Source organism: Melospiza melodia, chromosome 8, assembly GCF_035770615.1.
Source record: "Melospiza melodia melodia isolate bMelMel2 chromosome 8, bMelMel2.pri, whole genome shotgun sequence".
In the NCBI taxonomy this organism is placed as follows: domain Eukaryota; kingdom Metazoa; phylum Chordata; class Aves; order Passeriformes; family Passerellidae; genus Melospiza; species Melospiza melodia.
This window is the reverse complement of record NC_086201.1, coordinates 21,102,562-21,126,848: the sequence shown is the minus strand read 5'-3', so window position 1 is coordinate 21,126,848 and position 24,287 is coordinate 21,102,562. Positions and strand designations below refer to the sequence as shown.

Below are 24,287 nucleotides of genomic sequence, written 5' to 3'. Positions count from 1 at the left end.
TGTCGCACGAGAGGGGCGGCGGCCGGGGGACCATGCTGAGGGCGGAGGGGCCCTGCGCGGCGCGGGCCCGTGGCGGACGGCGGCGGCTCGGGCGCGGGGCGGTGCCCGCGGAAGGCCCGCCCGCCGACCCGGAAGGCCCGGCCGAGGCCGCCCCGGAGCGCCGCTGTACCTGTCTCTGTCCCTGTCCCTGTCCGTGCGGGGGCCGGCGGCTCCCGTTCCCCCGCCGCCGCCATGGGGAAGTCGTTCGCCAACTTCATGTGCAAGAAGGATTTTCACCCCGCCTCCAAATCCAACATCAAGAAGGTGAGGGGGGCCGGGGGTGCCCCGGCGGGGACGGGTTGCCGGTACCGCAGCGGCCCGAGCAGTGCTCTTCACCTTCCTGGGGTGGCACCGAGCAGTGCTCCTCACCTCCCTGGGGTGGCACTGAGCGGGGCTCCTCACTTTGCTGGGGTGGCACCGAGCAGTGCTCCTCACCTTCCTGGGGTGGCACCGAGCGGGGCTCCTCACCTCCCTCGGGTGGCACCGAGCAGTGCTCCTCACCTCCCTCGGGTGGCACCGAGCGGGGCTCCTCACCTCCCTCGGGTGGCACCGAGCGGGGCTCCTCACCTTCCTGGGGTGGCACCGAGCAGTGCTCCTCACCTCCCTCGGGTGGCACCGAGCGGGGCTCCTCACCTCCCTCGGGTGGCACCGAGCGGGGCTCCTCACCTTCCTGGGGTGGCACCGAGCGGGGCTCCTCACCTCCCTCGGGTGGCACCGAGCAGGGCTCCTCACCTTCCTGGGGTGGCACCGAGCGGGGCTCCTCACCTTCCTGGGGTGGCACCGAGCGGGGCTCCTCACCTTCCTGGGGTGGCACCGGCGCTGGGGCAAAGAGGATGGAGGAGACAGCGAAATAGTTAAGAAATATTTGAAGCTTCAGGTTTTCTTGTTCCCAAGTGTGTAGGACTTCGCATTTTCCTGGCTCGGGCTATTCAGCGCCTGATTCTCAGAGCAAATAGGCGCTGTAGCCCGTCCAGGAAAACCCTACCTGTCCCGATGTGCCCGTGCTTTCCCAGTATTCCAGGCCTGCCTGAGCTGGGTGCAGGCGCCCTCTCCGAACCGTGGCCCAGGGCAGGAGCCCCCGAGGGGCCCTGGGGCTTGCGGTCTGCAGAGACTTCGCCGAGCAAGGGTCGATGCAGGGAAAACAGTGGCACCCACACGGTGTCTTCTGAGCCTGCTTTTCCCTTTGAGCTACCACATTTTCTCCTGTCTTTTCGGTGTGTCAGTGTCGTTGGAACTTGAAGTTTCTCAAAATTAGTGCTGTGGGAAGTTAATTTGTTAAAATACTGGATGAAAATTATGTATTTTATGCAATTAGGTGGTGATCATCCCCTGTTAAACATTTTCAATTGGGTAAACTAGTTATTTATACACTAATATATTTTGTAATAGTTTTTGTATTTAAGTGGAAGCTTAATTATTTTAACTAGGTATGGATGGCAGAACAGAAAATCTCATATGATAAGAAGAAACAAGAAGAATTAATGCAACAATATTTGAAAGAACAGGAATCCTACGATAATAGGTGAGAATTGGTTTAAGATTACTCCCTTCTTCCTCCTGTCTTGTTTTCACAGTAGTGAAGGTGATACTGCTGTGAGCAGTTTGAAGTAGTCTCCATTGACTGTAGTAATAGGAGAGGGCAGTGATTCATTAAGTGATGTTTGATTAGCAGAAGTCACAGGAACTTCTTTAGTGGTTTGTGCCTGCCTTCTGATTAATTTCAAAATATGCTACATTTCACAGAACAGTCAATAATCTTGTATAATAATACATTTGTATCACACAGAAATCTGGACATACTACTCTTCAGTTGAGATTGAAATGTGTGATTTTTGTACACAGTGGATCATGCAAAGTCATTGACTCATTTCTCAGGTTTTTTCATGCTCACATTTTGTAACACACATTAACAAGTGAAAAAATGCTAGTTATCACAACAATTTCATACTGGTTGTGGTTTTTTTTTGTTTGGTGGGTTTTTTTGGTTTTTTTTTGATATTATGAGTGTTACCAATGTGACTGTTTTGTGTGTAACACCCCAAACTGCCCTTTTTATTTAGGTTGCTTATGGGTGATGAGCGTGTGAAGAATGGTCTTAATTTCATGTATGAGGCCCCACCTGGAGCAAAGAAAGGTATTGCAGTTTCCTGATTGTGGGCAGATAGTACTGCAAAGCTAAAAACCTTCTGGAGAAACAGATGTGATGTATTCAATTTTAAAATAACATGTTCATGGTGAGATAATGATAGGAGGTGTGAATTTTTAATTATTTCTGTGAGAATGTGCATAGATATATATATATAGATATATAAATATGTATATATATATATATATACAGTATGTAATACTTTTGATCTCACAAACTTTAATTTCTTCAAAAGGAATGGTTGGGGTTGGGGTTTTTTTAAGCAACAGTTCAATGTGAAGGGAAGACCAGATAAATCTCTTTCCAGGAAACAGCATAAATTATGTCCTCAACCAAGGATTCTTCTTTAGCCAATTATAAAGCCATCAGATGAGGAGGACTGGACCTTACGAGGGCAATGACTCAGACAACACAAACCTGTATTTTGGCCTGCTCTCCTTTACAGAAATAGCAGGTTGCTTTTGTTTAAAAGTAATGCCCACAAATCAGCTTGATGCTTGTCAAACATAGGAAATACCAGAGCAAGGAATTAATTATCAGAAGTTACAAAAATAATAAATGCTGAAATTCAGTAGTCAAAAGTGCTACCTGACCTGTGTTTGGTGAGTCTATGATTCTTCAGTAGTGTCATAAATGGAAGTTTCTGAATACCTGGTGGACACTCATATCAATCAATTTTAGCAAGATCTGAATGTAAGTGAAGAACTAAGAAAATGCATTTCCTCTAAGAGAAAACATGTTCCCTTTAAAATGCATCTTTCCCATTTGCATGAAATCACTTGGAAATGCTTGGATGGACTCATTCTTTGTAGACTGAGTTTTGCAATTATTTAACTTTAGAAGCTCTAATAGTAATCCCTTAAGCTTAGAGGAAATGCAATTTCAAAGTAGCAATTATTGCTACTATAAAAAAAAACACTTTTTTTTTTATATCTTAAAAGTAAATATTGTTGCTACTCTTGCAAAAAGTGAAGTTTTTATTTGTGTAACAAATCAGCATAGTTTTAGAAGGTGATTCTGGATTTACAGGATTTAAAGCTATATACTAGAGGCTGGTTATTTGTAAGTGCACTGTATTTATATAAAGCTACTTCCTGAGTTATTGCACTATTGATTAGTATAAACCATAAAATGGGGGTTTTTTAGCTTAGCGGGGGGAACACCATGTGGATTTTACATATATAATTAATGCATCATTTATTTTCTTTGCATGCTTCCTGAAAATTCAAAGAGGAAACAAAAGAGGTATTTAATTACATTATTTCTTTATGTTTTCTTCTTGCTTGCTTAAAATGTATTCTGAAAAACTTCAAACTTACCATGTTCTCTGTTTTATAGCAAGAAGGAGAGACTGAATACAAATTTGAATGGCAAAAAGTTGCTCCTCGAGAAAAGTAAGATATCTGGATTTTTTCATATACTTTTATTTTGTCCCTTTTCCTCCCTGTTTCATTTTTGAGCAGGTCACTTGTGTGATCTTTTCATGTCCTGACACTTAATTAGGAAAATCTGTCAACCTGGAACTATTTCCTTGCTTAGCTTTATTTTCATTTGATTTTTACATCCATATTTGAAAACACATTAAAAACAACATTTACAGGAATTATATCTCTGAAATGGGTGCACACTTATCAACAAAAGGTGACTTTGTATATATGATGTCTTTTCAAAAATAGTGGTGAATGGAGTATTTGTTTTCTCTTGTGTTTGTTTACAGATATGCTAAGGATGATATGAATATCAGAGATCAGCCCTTTGGCATCCAGGCAAGTTACACACATTTGTTCTGTGGGTGTCTGGGGTGTATTTCAAATGTTGTTATACAGAACTTTCACATGGGCTCTCTTAAATTTATCACCTCTTTTTGAGTGGGTTTGAAGGCTTCTCTTATGCCTAATGACACAGAGATTTCTGTGAAGGTTCAGCTGTTGGTGACTAAATGGTGCCCATTGGCTTTGTTGCCCTTAGGTGCGGAATGTGAGATGCATTAAATGCCACAAGTGGGGCCACATAAACACTGATCGAGAGTGTCCCTTGTTTGGCCTCTCTGGAATCAATGCAAGTTCAGTCTCCAGTGATGGTTCAGGTAGGCAGTGAATGGCTTTTAAAGTTCTGGTTGGACAGATATGGGGGGAGCTTATCATGTTTAATTTTAGAAGGTTTAAGTTTATCATATTTCAGAGAGTTGATGAAATCTGGAAAACAGTGATTTCCGAATGTAGGCTCCACAAGTTTGAGTTAGTTATTTCATATTGCAGGGACCTAATCTTCTAATTAGTAACTCATTTAAAAAAGATTCTGTATTGCTTTGATCCTGTCCATGCCTAAAACTGAGAAGCTGCCATGAGACTTTAGATCAGAATGACAAAATTTGTGTCACCAAAAAAATGAATGGATTGTCACAGTCTGTCCCAGTTCAGATTTAAGCAAACTGCTTAGATAAGATGGAATATATCATTATATCTTTGTTAATCTCTTGGTAAAAGAGACATTTGTGGGCTTTTTTTTAATATGCAATTGTAGAAGTGGATAAGCAATTGAAACCTAGATTTCCAAATGTCTGGTTTCCCTTCATCTGACTTTTTTGCTTCTCGACCTACAATTTTCTTTCCTCTATTATCTCTCCTGTTACTTGAAGTCACACAGCAGTTAGTGCTAGATTATGTTTGAAGAAGTGGGTATTAGCATTCAAATTGAATATTATTTTTTTTTACCTACAGTACATTTTTTTCTGTGAGTTAACCCAATTTGTAATGCTTTTAAGTTTCTTAAAATTGGGGCATTTTAAGGAAACATCAGGTAGCATGGGTGACTTTTCATCCTTGCTGTGCTGTGCTCTAAAGTCACCTGTTGTGTCTTGGGTTTTCTAGGGACACCATTACATTGATTTGCACACACTCCATGGTTTCTGCTTTTCTTCTGTCTTCATTCAGATTATCCATTTTGTGTAGCAGCTCTTAGTTTTGTTACATGTTTAGGCTACCAACAAGCTTGTTTTTCAGATTTGAGTCACACAGATACATAGTCTCTTTGGGATGAGGCCTGGAAGAGTTGAGTTAAAGGAAATGGTGCCCCTTACTCTCCTGTCTTTTTAGGCATTGTCTGATGATTATACCATTGTATTACTCAGCCTGTAGTTGACTTGCTCAGCCTTTCTGTTCAGTTGGTTATAAAGTTAAATCACTTTCTTGCATGATTCTTATCTTAGAAAAAAACTGTGCTTAGAGCATTTGTTGGTGGTAGAATTATATTGTTCAGCTCTTGCATGTCAGAGATGCTTTTGTACTACAGAACTGACTATCCACACCTCAGTTCAAATGATGTTGGTCAATTTTAGGGGTGTTTGGTTGAAAAAGCAGAAATTATTTGTTCGTGCTTGCACAAACCTGAATATGCATTCCTTATTATTTGTTCCAGTGTAATACAGACACACTGCAGTGTCAGTAGAAGAATAACTGCTTGTTTCAAACCTTGCTGAACTATCTATATAGGTGTAGGCAACGTTTGACTGCTGTGGGTGTATCCCACTTGAAGAGATGTCCCCCAGATGGTTTTTCAAACCATCTTTCTGAGCCTAAAGAGAGCATTTAGCAGGTATAATGAATTTTGCATGAAGGAAAATGGTGTAAAAGTACTTAGATGTTCTCAGACTGTGCCAGTGCCCTCTCATTTTCAACTCTGGAACTTGGAAAGACAGTGTGCTATGCTGAGCTTAGACTCTTGTAGGCTGAGAAAGGATTTTTAGGGAGTAGGGGTGGGCGACAGATCAGGATTTGTATATATAATTTGTAAGAAGCTGTTCTTGAATTTGAATAGTCAGCTGTAATGATACTGCTACTTTCTCTTTCTTTCAGGGAAACTATGTAAGAACACTGTAGGTAAAGCTTAAAGTTCTTGATTTAATAGCAAATACAAGGCATAGAGAAAGTGGTAATATTAATTACAATATCAAATAAAAGGTTGTCTGCTTTTTCTAGCCTCCGGAATACAAACCTTTCATCAACTTTTCTAAAACTTCATCTGATTTAATAACAAGTTAAGTTACACTCCTTAGATGACTTCTGGAAATATGTGTAAATGAAGCACTGCAGTTAAATGACAACACAAATTCTTGAATTCACTGCTTCTCTTAAGACTCATAATTCATCCATATGGTATGCTAAAGTGTATGCCATGTATTTTTTTAAAAAGTATGAGGTTTTTTGTTGTTGTTGAAACCCTGACAGTAGTGCTGTGTTGGCTGGGATGGGAGCAATTTCTTTGCAGCTGAAAGTTCAGCCCAGTTGTTACAGTGCTGCAGATCCACAGTTGGCTCTGCTGCCTCTCTTTCCACCTCCAAGAACCTTCTTCTGTTGCTCTGTGCAATACACCTCCTCAAGCTCTCTTTCTTCCTGCTTCTCTTTATCAGTAATTGCATGCACTCCTAAGCTGCTTTCTAGACTAAATTCCTGATTAATTTTTATTGCTTTGTAGTACTGCAAAAGTGTCCATTGCCATACTGTTCTTTAGACTGGTTAGAACTCCAGAAAAAACTACTTTGGAAGGGACAGAGACTTTTAATGAGATCATCCTTTTATGACACTGTTCTGTGTTTTATGAACTGATGATTTTAAAAAGTCCTTTGCGCTTGAAACAAGTCGACTTGCACATTAATTGCTTCCCAAGCATCCACTCCTCCACATGTCACAAGTGTCTCCTCATGCTTAGAATGCTGGTAAAAACCATGGAAATAGTCCACAGTTTTCATTTTTTGTGGTTGTCAGCAACAGGAAAAAAAAAGTGCAAAACTACTTGGCTTCTAAGGTAAGGTAGAGTTTGTTCAATTTTTGTGAAGCTGTTTGTTCATTTCTAAAATGTAGAGGTTAAAACACGTCTCTGAACAGAGCAGTGAATAGGGATTTCAAGGATAGGCAGGGATTACTGGTAGTATACAGCAGGTGTGGGATGTGTGCTAAATTTATTTGACTGGACTTTTTAATAATTCGGTATGTGAGAATACATTTGCAATAAAGTCTCAAAAAGTTGAAAAACATTTGGCTAAATTATTAGAGCATATAGTACTTTCAAAGGTTAGGACGTATTGCCACATTTAGAAAGCAGTGGTAAACTTCTTTCTAGCTGGTGTTTCAGGAAATTGAAATATAAATATCGCCTCATAAATGAAAGGGCACAGCTAAGAAATACAGATATAACGAGGAAAATTTTAGTACAGTAGTCAATGTACAAGAATTCCAATTAGTTTATTAAATTAATTGTATTAGAAGGACCAAATTTAAGTTCTAAATAACTAAACATTTTTTTTAAGAGCAAAGCTTTGGATTTTTTTAATACTCTTTGGAAAGAGCTCTATTGCTTTGAAGTTAACTTACTTGGTAGTGCTTTATTTCTTCTGATTTATAATCATTTCATCCTAATAGAAGTCAGTCTTACATCCTTTTCATGCAAATTGAGTGGAATAATTTTTTTTTTGGCAGTGCGTGGTAGTTACCCTAGCTAAATTTAGGTTAGAATTCTTCCAACTTTGCAAATACTCTGCCTTGCTGGAGCACACCATGCATCAGCACAGTGCTGGAAGGCTCTGGTCCATGTGCTGCTGAGCTTCCTGGCTGGTGGTGAATCTCTGCCCAGTCAGGCTGTGGGAGCATTGGGCTTCGTGGTTCTGAATCTGGTGTGCTAAGGACACTGGCGTCACTGATTTCTGCAGAAGTAGGTTTTAACAAATGGTCTGGCTTCCCTGTCAAAGATTTGTAGCAGGCCTTGATACAAGTTCAGTTTTTGTTTTGTCCTAATTTATTCCTGCTTCAGAAAGAGTTAAACAAAATGTCTTGTTTGGACTCAGTATTCTATTCAGCATCAGAGGAAACATTTGACTGCAAATAAATGAAAGTGAAACTCATGTCTGATTTAGATGACTTAGCTAAAGTTCCTGCTCTGTTCCTCCATAGGGAAAAAGAAGAATTATTAACTGAGGTTTTTTTCCCCTCCACATCATGTCCAATATAGGCTTTTTCTTTCCCATGAATCCTGTAAGCTGTGATTCTGTAGTTTCAGCAGAAGAATAGCTGTCTTTTAATGTGATGTGAAGACTACATTGTAATGTTCCTCTTGACACAAAACTGGTTGGCAATTGCTGTGTAGGATTTGGTGTTGAATATTTTGTGTGCAAAGACCAGTCACAGCCTTCATTTTCCTCCAGTGAAAGCGCTGCAGGGCAGAGGGTATCTGTGCCACAGAACTCTCTTCTGCTGTCTTTCAAGGTCTGACATACATTGCAGTGCTTCAGCAAACAAAAATAGGTACAATCAATACCTTAACTTGGGCATGGTGGCTTGTTTTTTTTTGCTTCTGGGACCATTTTACTAATCTAGCTGGTAATTCATACAAAAAATAATAATCTTACCATTAAAAAGCACCTATTGAATAATATCTCACCAGTGACTGGAGATTATTTTTTCAATAAGGCAATTTCAGTGGATGTGGTTATCATGGGATAATCACACCCCTGGGGTACAGCCTTGTCTGTAATCTCCCAGGAGTGTAATTATTGCATGATAACTGCACCCCCTGGTGTTGCATTATTTCTATTATGAAATTCTTAGTTTTAGATATAAAGTAACTTTGATCACTGAAAACTGCAAAGTAGTGTTCCAATGTTCCAGCTGTGAGGCTTGCAGAGACCAACTTAGAAGATTTGCTTCTCCTTTACAAAGGTAAATTAGGCAATCAAAATGCTTCTTTGGGCTAAACTGATTTACAGAGTGTTTTACTGATAAAATCCTAACTTTCAGAGTTCATTCCAGATGAAAATACCAGTTGTGCTTCTGACTTTACGTGCCACTGTGTATATATGCATGTAGAAAATACAGAATGCATACCAGCAAAAAACCCAGCTCACTAGCATCTAAAAGTTTGCCTGTTTTTACAGTCCTTTTTTCTCATTAACTAGGAGCATCTGTTGGGGCTTGTGAGGTTTTTTTGTGAATCCTGAAAAGCCATTAACTTGATTGGAACAGAGATCATTAGGCGTCCTGTGCAAAGTGTTTTGAAATAATACTGTTATTTCACTTCAAAATTGCCTGTGACTTTCTTGATCAGGTGAAGTTAAGACAAACATTTTTTTTCCCTTTCCCTTCTTTCCTGCAAACAATCTATCCTGTTCAATGATGGTTTGGGCAGATGGGGGAGGGATTACTGAAAAGCTGTGAAAGCTTGAATGCTTACAACTTCTATTATATGGTTTTTAGAACAAAGAACCCAGTATCTGTTCCTTTTTTATGAAGAAGGGTATACTATCTTAGGAAGTGAGGCTAGTGTCTCCCGTTTTATGAACATCATAGAAGTGGGATGGTAAGGTTAAAAGATGTTCTTGCACTCTTGGCCTATGAAAGCTAAGCCTGGAGAGTGCTGGGCATCCTCCTCTGCTGTGGACTACTTTGCATTTTTTACAGCTGACTGGCTCCATATGTAAGCCATGCTGTGGAATTACTAAGGAAAAATTACTGTAAAGTGCTTGCCTTCTGGAAAATTCAGGCAAATTCAGGTAAAATTCTAATGGAGCAATGTGTATGTGTATCTAGTGTCTTATGGTCTAACAGGAGAAAGCCACTGTAGGTATAGCTGTGCAGGTGCAGCCTTCTAAAGGCTCTTACCCAGCTCTGGGGTTTGCACCCTCTCTTTTCATCTCCTGAGTGCCCCTAAACTGACTGTGGGCATTGTTCCCATCTGTCTGTGACTTAGTGTGCTCCACTGATCTTAAGCCTTTAGGTGAAATACCTTTCCAGAGTAATCATTGAAATTACCAGTCAGGTGGAGACAGCAAAAAATGAAATCTGTGTTTATGTTGCATTATGTCTGCATCTCACTGCAGTTTCCTAGTGACAAATACAGTTCCTTTTTTCCCAACAGAGAAAAGTCTGCATTGTATTGGGAATGCAGGAATTTTTTAAATGTCTTTTTGAATTTGTCATAAACCAAGAAAAGGTATTTGAATATATTAACTGTGAATATTTGTATAAATGGTCATCTGTAGAAATGTGTACAGTGTGTGAAACCTTCCTTTATGCTCTGCAGCTGAGACCTTTGATTGTGAACAGTAGGAACCTTAACTAAATCTTCACATAGTTTAAGAACTGTCACATTTTAGAATAATCCTCCATTTATGTTTCAAAAGCCTTGGTATTTGTTGTGAATGCATAAAATACAGATTCTATTAGAAATCTTGTGCTTAGCATTTAAGCGATAAATATAGATTCCAGTAGCAGTTTGATAATGTTAAATGGCTTTTACTACTCCAAAAAAGTAAAAAGGAAACTCAGGTTTCTCTGAGATACCATATCACAAAAGCATGGCAAATTACACCGACATTCTGTGCTAAAGTGTTAAATACAGTTAAACTGCAGGCCCTCTGAAGAAGAGCTAATTAAAAGCCAGGGGTTTTAGTCATTGATTTCTCTCAATGCCAACTGCAGCAGTTGCTTTGAAGTGTAAATATGGTCTGAATGCACTCATCTCTGAAATAGATGAAAAAATTATCAGTAAAAGATGATTGATTCTGAATTAGTGAAGGCAGCATGAACTTACTGTGTGTCATGATCACATAATTTTGATTATAGTTCTTTGTCCTGTAGATAAAATAAGTGCCTACTCTCATCTCTATCACAACCTCAGTAAAAGTTCACAGACTATGGAGTGTGATTAAGCTCAGTCTGTAATTTTTTTCCATTTTTGCTCAATTTCCATATTAACAGAAGCCATAGAAAACTTGGTGGACAGCACAAGAAAGTATATGGATGTATTGACACAACTGTCTATTCTAATTTTAAAGTTAATTTCTCTTTTAAAGCAAAACCTAAAAACCATTGCATCATGTTATGTCTTTGCTACTACCCAAAAAAGGTAGCATTCTGCATTCAGAGTATATTTATCCTTTATGTGGTTGTGTGCTAGACTGAAACCCACCATCAAAATATTTTCCAAAACCTAGTTAATTCAAAAGAGGTGGTTTTGTGCTCTGCAGGTATTTATTTATCTACTTTTCCACAGCAAAACATGGCTTTAGTACCACTGATGTGTAGAAAACCGTAAATAAATTTCAGTTTGCAGGAGTTGTGGCCTCACACGGTCCAGGCTGCCTAGGAGAAAGGATGATGACAACATGCTTTAGGCCTACTTTGCTAACAAAAAATGTGTAGCAATAAAAGAGAAGCTTTGAGAGTATCTTGTCCTTGATTTATAAATTAAGTTTTAAGCATGGTAGCATGGAGTTTACTGACCGCGACATATACTGGCAAATTGACAGCAGATACACAAGTGTGCCATGTTTACATTTTCGTGTCAATTACCTCTCTTACAAGTCAGAAGTGTGATGGTGGTGTGATGATGCTGATGTTTTTAGATTAAAATGATCACATTTGTAACCTAAAATATATCCCATGCCAGAACACATTTTCAGAAAGGGAGAAAAGCTTGTTCTAAAAGCCGTATTCTAAATACTGTTTTGATGATATGCAAAATGAGCAATAGTTAAAATAAAGGTAAATAGTTGCAATTAAAATGACACCATGAAGAACCTACTTTTTCCAATAACTTTTATATAGTGTACTCTGTTTAATAGTGTACTCTATTTAATTTTGTAACAATACATAGGATACAAAACAAAACATACATACAACCTCAAATATCATATAGTTCTGTAACTGCAGCCACAATGTAAGTACAACTGCTTACTGTCATCTCCCCTGCCAAAGATTACAGTCTTATTGTTTCTTGTGTCTTTGCTTTCCATTTATATTCCACTATAAAAATCCATATAAAACTTGATTGATTGTAAAGAATAATTCAGTTTGCTTATCTGCACTGGTGACAGTAGTGAAAGCTTTTATCAGTAAATTGGGCAAATACTGTCAAGACTCTGCATCATGGGTAGGTGGAAGTAAAACTGCTATTTTTTGTGATGCTGGCAAACATAACTTGATGGTCTGTCCTCACTGCCACTGAAGCTATTGCAAAAGAAGGGGTATTTAATCACAGTGGTCATGACAAAGTGTTTTAGCATACTGCTCCCTCATATTGAATAATTAGAAATAAATGTGCTTTGTGGGTTGTAATGGAGGCCTGCTAGATGGTGTGTTACAGCTGGCATTGCTCTCCTAAGGGTGCCTGTGCTTCCTAGAGAAAACATTCTGGAAACAAGAGTCTTACATGCCCTCTGCATCTGTAGCATCAAGAGAAGTACAGACAGAACAGAACATTTATTGCAGCTATAGGTTTCTCTGGTTTCTGGGACAGGTGTGGGGCAGGAAGAGCTTGCTGTAAGGCAGGCACTTAAGTAATTGAAATCCAGAACTGTATTCCCTTCCTGATGGCTTAATAGAAGCAGAACTGATTCTGTTAATTCATGTCAGTTGTGTGATGAGAAATTGCAGTGCTCCTTGTTCTAAAAAAGCAAATTTACAATATGTTATGGAAATCCTAATATGATATTCTTCTGCAATCCAGTGTAATTGATGCTCATATATGCCTAAGGAAAAAAAAACTAGTTACATCTCTTTTGTTTATGTAATTTTACAGGTATTATAAAGATGCACCAAAAGCTGTCAAGCTTAAGTTGTACTCGGGTGGTGCTTTGTGAAGACTCAGATCTTCACACTTCATTGCATGTTTTGAGTTTCTAGATTTTGTGCCCCAACTCTTTGAGTCAGCTGAGCTATCTAAATTGTATCCTTAAATAGTATCTTGAACAGAAGATAACAGACAGAATTAGAATTAGTACAGCAAGAATTTCTGTGGAAAGTAAGAAGCAGGAAGAAACTGTAACCTCTTTGTGTGACAACACTATTTCTTGAGAATTGCAGTAGCCAACAAAACCCTTTAAAAATCTATGACTATTTAAGGATGGAGACTTCTTTGTGCAAGCCCTTGTATAATGTTAAGTACTTGTAACTACAGAAAATATAAGAAGTTGTCAGTTGTCTTAATGCATAAAAATAAATGTCACATTCACAAGCAGTTAATCATGCTATATGACAAGTTTTTCCAAGACTATGAATTAGTTCTAAAGCAGGTAAATGGTTTAGTTTTAGGTGAGTAGCATCTGGGAAAGTTTTAAAGATTTTTTTTTCCTTTTCTTTCTTTTTCCTATCAAAATGCAAATTTCAGAAAATAACCTTAACAGTCATATTCAAAAATAGCAAGGTACTGTATTTGACTTGTTTCAGGAAGAATAAGAAACAGATGATGAAACATTGTAACTTTGAACTTATTTTTAGTTTGCTGATGAAAGAATGCTGAGGGACTAGTTGTCAGAAGTTGTAGCAATCAGCTATTTTTATAGGATGCCTGTATCTAAAGTTCTGCCAGCTCATGGTATATCTCAGGATGTTTTCACCTGCATGAGGTCACAGAAGTGGCTTCTTCACAAGTCTGTAAGGACTGCCTATATGAGGAGTTTGATTTTCATAACACATAATGGATTTTTGTGCCTGATGTAGGAGTGAGTCTTTGCAAGTGATGGGTGCTGTTGAAGAATAATAAGCTATCATCATAGCCAAAGATTTTAGCCAACTGAGAGCCTCTCAGCTCAGTCCTACCATCTGTTTTACTGTTAATGACTCAGCAGGAGCATAGGGCTGCCAGGTATACCCAGTACTGCTTTCTCTGACAGTCATGGAGGGTGAAGACACAACTGTGGTCATAAGCCAAAGGCAGGCTGAAAAGATTTACCACTTTGGGTTACCAGGCAACCTGCTGGCATCAAGGTTTAAGCTTTAACTGCTTAATAGGGAAGCCAAGGACACTTCGGAGAAGTTGCTTTTTTCAAATCTCTGTTAAGTGAGGTTCAGTTTTTAGGGTTTCTTTTACAGGCTTTGTCTCTCCCATTTACATTAGCCAGGAGAAATCCCCTATTACATTTTATAATGTGGAAATGAGAATGTGATTGTTTACTCACAGATTTAGGCATCTTTTAGAACTCTGTGAAAAAGCATCTCAAAAGGAAGCATGTTACATACCTCAGTGCTGTCACATAAAATAGCTGTGCTCAGGAGTCCTGAGAGACCTCAACCTGTCGCTGATATTTCAAAGAAAATCAGATCTGCTTATCAACATCATTAAAATATAAATGAAAAGCAGTCTGTTGAGGTATGGATGGGAAAACAAAGTCGCCAAGCATGTAATTCCTTTGATTCCAAGCAAAGGAGTTTATATGAGAATTAACATTTTCTTGATTCTTGTTCTGTTGCAGAAAGTAGGCAGTAATAGAGGTTTGCAGTTAAGCTGTGCAGTCATTGTCAAATATGTCTTAATGGAACTTATCAGCCTGGACTTGTAACCAGGTAGAAATCAGTCTCTTTGCACTTCCCAGATCAGAGATTGTTTTCCCCCTACTGTGTCTCTACAGATGTCTTGCTGTCATTGGGCAGCAGAACTTCTGAGAAGCTCAGTGGCATCATTGTTTAAAAAAAAAATGGAAGCAGCTTAATCTGTTTCATCCTCTCAGAAATGTTAATGTTTTTTAAACTGCAAAGATGCCATACTGCAAGGAAGTGTCTTCCATAGTCAACCACTCTGGCCAGCTGCCCATGGCATGCCTGGCTGGGGTCTCCACACACAAGAGTTGTGAAATAGGATTGTGTTTTGACTCTACTTACATTTATGGGTTGGTTTATTTTCTGAATCTCATTTCCTAGTGTTTTCTAAAACCTTTAGTTATAGTAAAAATAGCATACTTAATAAAGCTTCTTGGAGATTCTTGCCTCTCCTCACAAGCTTGGCTGAACCTAAATGACTGTTTCCCTCACAATTGTAGGGGGACCAAAACAGGAATAATTTATTTCATAAAAAACTTTAGGCTCAAGTTTCTGTGGGTGCATTTGATGCAGCTTGTATACATCCACAAAACAGGAATAACAGTAGTTTGGTAACTGTCCTTATTGTCCTTATCATGGTAATATTGGATTGCAGTTAAAATACTGTAGGTGGAGCTATGAATATCTCATTGATGTCATTAACATACAAGGAAACAGATGCACAAAAATCAGTAGTGTTGGGCATTCATTAGATGCTTTTTCTTAAAAAATAAGAAATTATTTTGCTTGCCTCTTGCCAGTGCTATGCACAAAGAATGCCAAAAAGGTTTGTTTCTGGAAAATAATTTTGAATTGTTGTTTTGAAGGCCAATGTGCCCTCATGTCTCTCTGATCTCAATTTTGACCATAGTCCTCATAGGGACCCACAAAGTTAGGGCTTATGTCTTGGTTCTTTGACAAGTCTGCTGTGTAGATTTGGACAAGTTGCATTTCTCTATTGATCTAATCACACTAATGACAACAATTAGGTACTGGATACACACCAAAATGTGTACAATGCTGAAACACTGAAGAGGAATACCTAAGAAGTTAGTTAAGTTACTTCTGTACTTACTCTTTGAGTAATAGGGAGGAACTGCCTTTGAATAATGGAGGTATTCTAGGTTTGAATTGTCAAGTGTTTTGGTTTCTTTGGTGTGGAGAAATCTTTCATGACTCTATGCTTTGTCTCCACTTGGCTTCCTCATACAGGGTTTTTGACTGAATTGTATGGCTGTTTTCTATGGACTTTTCAAATCAAGGCCTCTTCTGGTGTCAAATTCTGTCTGTCTAATATTAGTTTCTGTTCCATCCAGAGTAGATTTCGACAAGCACACCAAGGTGTGAAAATTGAAATGTGCCAAAATGTAGACACTGGGGCCTATACACCTTCATTAGCTGTGAGCTTACAATTACACTATAACACATAAAAATAAAAAGCACTTTGTTTAGAGTACAGAGGGGATGGGAAATAAACCCCTACTTAAGAAAAATGTAAACTCCAGGGAAGACCAAAAGGTATCTCATTTGAAAATGCTTATGCCTGGAAAAATAAGGAACCTGTGAAAAGAATGTCACTAATGCAGGGGCTCCTTAAACCATTTCCAGAGTTTTGTTTTATTTCTTCCTGCTTTACATGTAGACCTGTTTGTTTCTGTAATGTAATATATTGTACAGGAAAACTAAGAAAAAGGTTACTTCTTTTGAGAAAGTGCTATATTAATTTCCATATATTTTCTATAGCAAAAATCTCACTTTATTTTTCCTTACTTGTCTGTGTTAAAAATCTGAGTTTTATCAGTCTTACAACTAAGAAAGTCTTTAACCACAGAACAGAATCAGTGCATTTCATAAGGCTAATTAATCTTATCATGTACAGTAGTTTACTGAAGTAATACTGAATGTGTGCTCCATGCCCTGTTTTACATTCCTTTTAATTTAGATTTACCTTGCACAGTTCATTGACAGTAAGGTTAGTGAAGGAACTGGGAAGGAAATTTACTGAAAGTGACCTCACAAGAGAATGAATATTTAGGGTGAAGAAAAGTACCTAGTCAGACAAGTACACAACATTATGATGATCACAGGGATTCAATTAAAGCATAAGAGTGAGTTACAAGGTTTGTAAATTATGCAGTCAAGTCTGAATGATCCATAATACATCCATAATACATATTTTTCTCCTTGTTAGATTCTTGCAAAGAAAAAATCATGTGCCTAATGCCAACACCTACTGTAATGAAAAATATAGCATGTTTTTAAGCTAATAAAACCAGAAATCTCTGAGGAGATAATAGTCTAGAGCTACATATATTTGTCAATCCCTAGAATAAGTAAGAACACTGATACTTTTAATGTGTTTTTATATTCCTTATGTATTCTTCTAATGTTACTTTTTACATTGAAGTTCAAAAGATTTGTGTCGTTGTGGAAAATGAGTTAGTAGTGACATAATAGAGGAGCATTATCTCATTGTTTTAAAGGAGAGGAGGTACTTGAGACTTATTTAATATGCTTTATTTAGATGTCCTCTGCTTTTTTACTATAATAAAAATATATTACTAGACTTTTCTAATATATTGTTTTCAACATGACAAAGTTACATAAGAGAATCCCCTTGTACTTAAAGAAAAATGCAATTATTTTCCATTCTGAATCTTCAGACTGCTGTTTTAGAAAATCATATCTGATTATTTGCTCAGCAGAAGATTATTGAGTTGATTTAACTGTGATTTTACTTAACAAAGCTTCAACTGAATTCCTACTGTGGAGTCCAAAAAAGGTAGAGAGATATAAATGATACATTCAAACTGTGATTTTTGTGAACAGGGCCATCAATGCACCCCTCGGAGCTAATAGCGGAGATGAGAAACAGTGGGTTTGCACTGAAACAAAATGTACTGGGGAGAAACTTGACCGCAAATGATCCATCACAGGTAATATCTTTTTACCAGTAAGCTGAAAATGTCTGTAAATCTAAATGTGATTGCTTGTGAATTGTTACTTAATGTTTTCAAATATGCATATCCATAGGAAAGCTGAAGAGCTATACCAGTAGAAAAATGTCAGAAAACTTAGTTTTCCAGCTTTGTTTCGTACAGAATGGTGAATCATAAATTACTTCTTTTTAAACCACATATAATAAATTAAATCCCTCTTCTGGGTGACTAGAAATTGAATTTTTCATAATGGGGTGGTTAGGGCTTTTGCTGCGTGCTTGTAATACAGTGCTACCCTTTGGATGAACTTTGAGGTAGTATTCACAAATAATTACAGGAATGCTATATCTGAAGGGTTTTTTTTTTTACTTGATTCACTGTTGTTCCAGTTATTTTTCTTGGAGTGAAAATGGTTCAATTGCCTTTACTTAGACTGCTCAAAGTATATTACTAATTGAGGTGCTTGAATAAAAGTGTAAAATGAAAGATTAATATACACTCCTTGAAGTAACCTTTGTTCATATGGCAGGATAGTCAAACCACTAGTAAAGAGGGGATGACCACAAGTTGGTCTTGAAATCTTCAGTAAATCAGCAGTCCATTGTGTCTCCACAGACAGATGTACCTGTGCCTTTAAAAAAGCTATGTACCCCCCAAAATGGAGCCAATGGACACTGTTAAATGAATAATATTGGTATCAGTATGTTTGCTTTATGTTAGGCTTGCTGGGGGTTTCTTTGTAAGAGCTTTTTAATCTTTATTTCTTCTTTCGTCTTCTGAGTATGGCTAAAATGAAAAACATCACTGTGGAGAACTGTGGTGTACCAGATGCACATAATTTGAGGAATTCAGGGTCTTCAAAGCAGTTTTGCTTTGCTGATTGTGTTACTGTATGTAGATTATATGATTACAGTATTTTGCATTGCTAGAAGACTTTGTGCACATTTGAAGACTAATAACACAACAGTGAAGTAGATGTGTTACCCATTTTCCTAATGACTAAACCGAGACAGAAAAGTAATTTGCTTAAATTACTCTGAGTTTGAGCAGGACTAGTGTCTTACCTATTCATCCAAGCATGATAACAATGGAGTGACTTATCCTGGGGAATCGTGGGCTTCAAAATCAGCTCCTTTTTATTAACTATTTGAGAGATGTTTCTTTCCCTGGCAGTGATTTTTTCATGTGTTCATAATAACTGCTGTTGTATAACCCCCACATTATAACACCTACTCAGCTCTGAGAGAGAATGTCAGGGTTTTTCACTTGGTAGTGGGTATTCTGTTCTAACCAGTGTCTGAGGCTGATTTAGTAATACAAATATATTTGTATCTGTGGAAAAATAAGGTACATAGGGGCACCACTTTTAAAACAGAAATCTGAATGAATATATTATTTTTATCTATAAGAAGCTAAGGTCTTACTACATTTTTCTAGGAGTTTGTTACAAGTGAAGGGGATGATGATCCAGAAGTTGAATTTTTAAAATCACTATCAACCAAACAAAAACAGAAACTTCTAAGGTAGGTCTGGTACTTAGTGGAGGGGATATGTATCACCAGTAGTTCTGACTACATCCATGATTGCCACTCTAACTTTTTGGTGCCATTTAGCACCATCAGTGCAGAAGAAAATCAGTTTAGTTTAACATACACTTGACCACAAATGGCATTATGTAGCATGATTTTTAACCTACTTGTTTTATTTTAATCTAATTTTGATGCCTTTGGTTGGGGCTCATTTCCAGTTTAAGTGGGATACTGAAATACTAATTGGCTCACTAAGGATACTGTGCAGCTGTTTTAAAATACTATTCTGCACTCTGTTGTTTACAGTATCTTCTCTTGTGATAAAAAATTCTGTGCTTTTGTTCACTGGTTTACAACTTGACAAAGTTTATCTTCTCCCTGTGGCTGAACTGAACCTGACTCTGTACCCCAATGCCAAGGTTGGCCCAGCTGCACCCTGTGCTTGTGTCAGGGCTTGCAGCTTACTGCTCCTTGTGGGTCTGAGTTAATGAGGTTCCTGTGCTTTGCTTTTATCCAAGTGATGCTGTGTGCCAGGTGACTAATGGATTTTTTCTGTCTTCATTTGCAACATTATCCTGAAATAATCTCAAAATTTTTAAAATCAAAAATACTAACTGCTGGCAGGTAGATCCCATAGAGGCATGCAGATGAAACAAGCTTTTAGGATAAAAGATGTCACATATGTGGGGAGTGGAAGGGGATGGGGAAAAGGTGAATGGCTAAGCAGGTAGTAGGTAGGTACATGTGGTATTCACATATGTAATAATTCTCTGAAAACAGTCAATGTGTTTTATGTTCCTTTTAAGTAAGGAATGTGTATGTAGAGTAATTTAAAATGTTATTTTTGTTTGAACTTCTGCTGGCCCAACACATTGAAATTTTTATAATCCTTTATATTTTAGAAGTTGAAGTTTAGTAAATATTTGGGTCCTTTTGGCTTTATTAGTCTGAAGGGATTTTTAATACACTGGAAGCAGTTTCACTATTCACTCACTGATTTTCTGAGCATAAATACAGAAAACAAAGTAAAAACTACATTAAAGTAGTCAAATAGTATGCATAAGGATGATGGAATATTGTATATTCACAGACAGAAAATGTAAGTTTCTAGTTGTGAAAAAAGAGGTTACTGGAAATATCTATTATTTGCCTAAAGAACTCAAAGACGCATGTTTTAGTCTCAGTTTTCATCCTTAATAGAAAGTGAATACTAATGGCATTTTTTAAATGTTCAAAATACCTTTTTAAAATGCACAAACAAAAGCAGCAATGATTTTCTGAGGTCTCCAGAGCAGCCTGACAAGGAGGAAGAAAGCACTACTGAATGTTTTTATTCCTATTTACAAGGCCCAAATTGACATCTCTTACTTATCTTCTTGAAAAATAAAGAATTAAAAGATCATATTATTCCTGTTTTGAGGGAGCAGCTGTGGATTACATACTATGGGTAATGCAGGTTAGAAGTTTTAAAATGAAACCTTGCTGAAAAAGGAAAAGAATTTAATGTGTTTTTATAAAAATGAATTTATTTACTGTATAGGTCATCAGAAGTAGTGAACTTTGAAAGACAATGACTTTGTAATCTAGTATATCTTAACATGTCTGATTGTGCCACTCTTTTATTTTGAAAACAAAAGGAAGTTGGACCGTCTAGAGAAGAAAAAGAAAAAGAAAGATAGAAAGAAGAAAAAGCAGCAAAAGAAAAAAAGCAAAAGTAAACACAAGAAACATAAGATGAGATCCTCTTCCTCATCCTCCAGTGAAACTTCAGTAAGCAGCAGTGACAGCGAGACTGACAGCAGAGATAAAGCAGCACAAAAGAAGATGGATTCTAAGAAAAGAAAAAAAGACAAGTTTTCAGAGGCTAGCAGCAGCAGCGATTCAGAAGGAAAGGCAAAAACGAGGAAGGAAAAACTTTATGAAGATCTCTCCAGTAGTCACGGTAACAAGGACAAAGACAGGGAGAAGTACAAGCTTTTAAAGCGAGATAGTTCTGCAGAGAACAACAAATGGAACTCCTGTGAGGGGGAAAGAAAGTCCACAAGCAGACACCATAGCACGAACACGAGAGACACTGAAAGAAAGGAGAAGGATAGTAGAAGCCAAAACATGAATGAGGGGAGCAGGAGAAGCCCGTGCTCAAATCACAGCAGTTCCAGGCAAAGGCACATAAGAAGAAGTCCAAGTCAAAGCCCTGGTGAAGAGCGGCACAGGAAAAAGGACACCAGAAGCCCCAGCACAGATGTACACAGAGAGAGGGGAAAATGTAGAGAAGGCCATGGGGACAGGTGCAGTAAAGTGGAACACAGAGAAAGGAGCAGACGCAGTAGAAGCAGAAGCAGAGAGAGGAAAAAAAAATAGATAGTATAGGGGACAGGTGCAAACAAGAACTTCTCTGGGTTTTGATGAATAGCTTTCAACAAGGGCTCAGTTGCATACTGCTGTTCATTTTCCAACCTCTGGAACTAGCATTTCCTATATAGAGCCAACAGCTTTATGTATGGCTCAATTCTATTGTGTTGGAATATTTGTAAATTAGGTATAAACGTTAAGGTATTTTTTTACTGTCTAAATATGCTTATTGGCAAATACCTCTTGTATACATGCAGTAATTCACAAACTTGATTTTAGGATTTTAAAATATTTAAAAGCAGTAGGTGATACTCTTGGTTTCATCTATGATTTCTGTTTAGATACAACTGTGAGGGGAGCAGAGAAAGCAATTGAGATAGTTCTGGATAAGATCACTGCTTTAGATATCAAAGCATTGTCTTGTAGAGAGTTTTGGTTTTTTCATACTGAAACATTTTTCCTAAAGTTCCCTGTAAGAGATCAATTTTATGAGTTAAAACAACAGAGAGACATAGTTCACATAAGTGTATAGCCAACATTTTCTGGCCTCCTGCAGTGTACAGCTTGGTCAGGGCTATCTAAACATCTTGAACCCCTGTTGGTATGTGTCAGTACAATGTCAAGTTATTGTTCAATAATCTCTCAAGACATGAAAGGAATATTTACTGCCTCAACTGCTTCAGGTATTTCATTGTTTGTGGCAGTAAGTTAGTGTAAATAGTCATCCTTTTGTTTTCATGAACCTTTTTGTGTTTTTAGTGACTGTCAGTCGTTTTCTGCATACGTTGTTATGAAGATGAACTTCCATAATAAAATAGCTTATTCTTTAAAACCAGTAATAATTGCCATCTTCTTCAGAGTCAATACAAATGCACAAGGCAACACTTCACAAGGTTTTTATTGCAAAGGAAAGGCTTCTCTGCTCTTTCAGGATGGCAGATGGAAGCGCATTCATTAGTGGACATGTGAAACAGTCACTGTGCTCAGTATTCCAGCAACTTTCTTACCCTCCTCACTCACAGGACAAATGGGACTATCTTTTATTACCAGTCCACTTCCACTTCACTCAGAAGATTTTCAGCACTGCACAAAGTATAATAATACATGGTGAAAGTGACCTGGCTTATCGTTTAAGTGCATGTGAAGAGTTTGAAAGGGTGAACCATTAAAAGATGTCACCTTTTCAATGTGTCTGCATTAGGTTGCTCTGGGCATTCTTGCTGAAGTAGCTGGGAGTTAAAGAGCCCCTGCAGTAGAGTCAGCCCCCCTATATTGATGTGTGGAAGCTCTGATTTAGAAAGAACAGGAGGAGACTGCAAAAATGCCTGTTTTAGCAATCTAAACAAAAGCTCTGTGTAAGAGAGGACAGAGTAATGTGATAGGGGAAAAGGCATATTCTGGTATGAACATTTTTGTGTTAAGTGCAGCAGGAAAGAGGAATAACTGGAAGGTGCCTCCGTTTCAAAGAAGGGTCTCTCCAGTTGTTTTGTGTTTGGCTCAGGAATCCTGCCAGCTACAATGCAATTGACTCTCACCTGAAGAAGAGTGGACAGCTCGATAGCCACAGCTGTTTGCTGTTTTGTGGGCTCTACACTTTACTCCTTTCCATGTAGTTAAACAGTGTATCCTGCCTTTTCGCATAGGAAGAAACTGGCAGAAAAGTCATGATATTTTGGATGTATCTGTCTTAGACTACCAGGGGAAGGTTGGTGTTGGCTGTGCAGGCAGTGTCTCACTCCCGGTACCTTCCCTAGGCCAGTTTGTAAGGAAGCGACCCTGGGGGCCCAGAGGCCGGCTGCGGGAGGGTGGGGCCGCCCTCGCCACGGGGGGCCCGGCCGGGGCAGCGGGGCCGGGCCGGACCGGGGCAGCGGGCGTGGGCCGGGGCAGGCGCGGGGCGCTGTTTGCCCGCTGCCCTCACGGGCACCGCCCGCGGCGCGGGGCGGCTGCGCGCGCCCGGCCCCGCCCCGGCCCGCGGGGCCATGGGGCGCCACCGCCCGGGGCCGAGCGCGGTTCTCGGCAGAGCCGGTGGGGCCCGGCAGGAGGTGCTGTCGTTCTGCGGATGGAGGTAAGAGCAGCTCCAGCGATGTCGCTATTCCCTTATTTATTTATTTATTTATTTTTGTAAGAGCCATGGAGTAGCGTTAACCTTCTGCGGGGCTGGGCGGCGGGGGCCGTGAGGTGGTTCCCTCAGCCTGGCGGGGAGGGCAGGGCCCGTGGCAGGGACTCGCCGGCGTCGGAGCGGGGCCCGGCGGCTCTGCTGGAGCGGGCGAGCGGCTCTGCCGGGCTCTGTTCTGCGGCTTGTCCCGAGAGCTTGGGGTTGCATCGGGTTGGGGTCCCGGTCCCGCCGGGGCCGTCGGGCGGCTCTCAGCGCGGGCCTGGCGGCGGGGAGCTTCGGGCGGGGGGTCCCGGGCCGCTTTTCGGGTGCACCGCCCCGCCGGACCCATGGCTTAGAATTAACGCCGTGCAATAAATTATTGCTACTCCGAAAGTAAATAGACGGGTTACTCCCAGATGGGGCTCCTGCTCGGATCGGTACAATAAATATCCCTGAAGGAAGCTCTCTATTTATGTTGTCATTGATTAATTCTCGCTACCTCATTTGATTTCGATTTAGAACGATTTGATTCTAATTTAATTAGCATGTAATTTGGATGTACATAATTACTGTAATTATGACATTCAGGTGAGGCAGCTTTAGGCTGAAAGGCAATTTCAAATTTTCTAGCAGCCTACTTTGTGCCGGGGAGCGGACAGGGACCCCGCGCCCTGCCAGCCAGGTACCAATTAGCCCATCTCGGGAGCAGCGCTGCCGCTCGTTTGTGGAACAACAGCGGCGCCGAGGCGGCGGCAGCGGCACAGCCGCGCCCGGGGCCCGCCGGCGGGTGCTCGCCGGGAGCCGCGCCCGGCCACAGGTGCGGGGCCGCGCGGAGGTCGCGGA

General features: G+C 39.5%; 1 protein-coding gene across 1 annotated transcript; it reads left to right on the top strand.

Moving 5' to 3' along the window:
- Positions 1 to 141: 141 nt before the first annotated feature.
- On the top strand, positions 142 to 22,184 carry CIR1 (corepressor interacting with RBPJ, CIR1). Its single transcript, XM_063162164.1, has 10 exons — positions 142 to 303; positions 1,467 to 1,561; positions 2,100 to 2,173; positions 3,417 to 3,430; positions 3,524 to 3,579; positions 3,903 to 3,951; positions 4,154 to 4,271; positions 17,359 to 17,465; positions 18,906 to 18,991; positions 20,635 to 22,184. The coding sequence occupies exons 1-10, from the start codon at positions 232 to 234 to the stop codon at positions 21,356 to 21,358; spliced, it is 1,395 nt and encodes a 464-aa protein (XP_063018234.1). The 5' UTR covers positions 142 to 231; the 3' UTR covers positions 21,359 to 22,184.
- Positions 22,185 to 24,287: the final 2,103 nt, after the last annotated feature.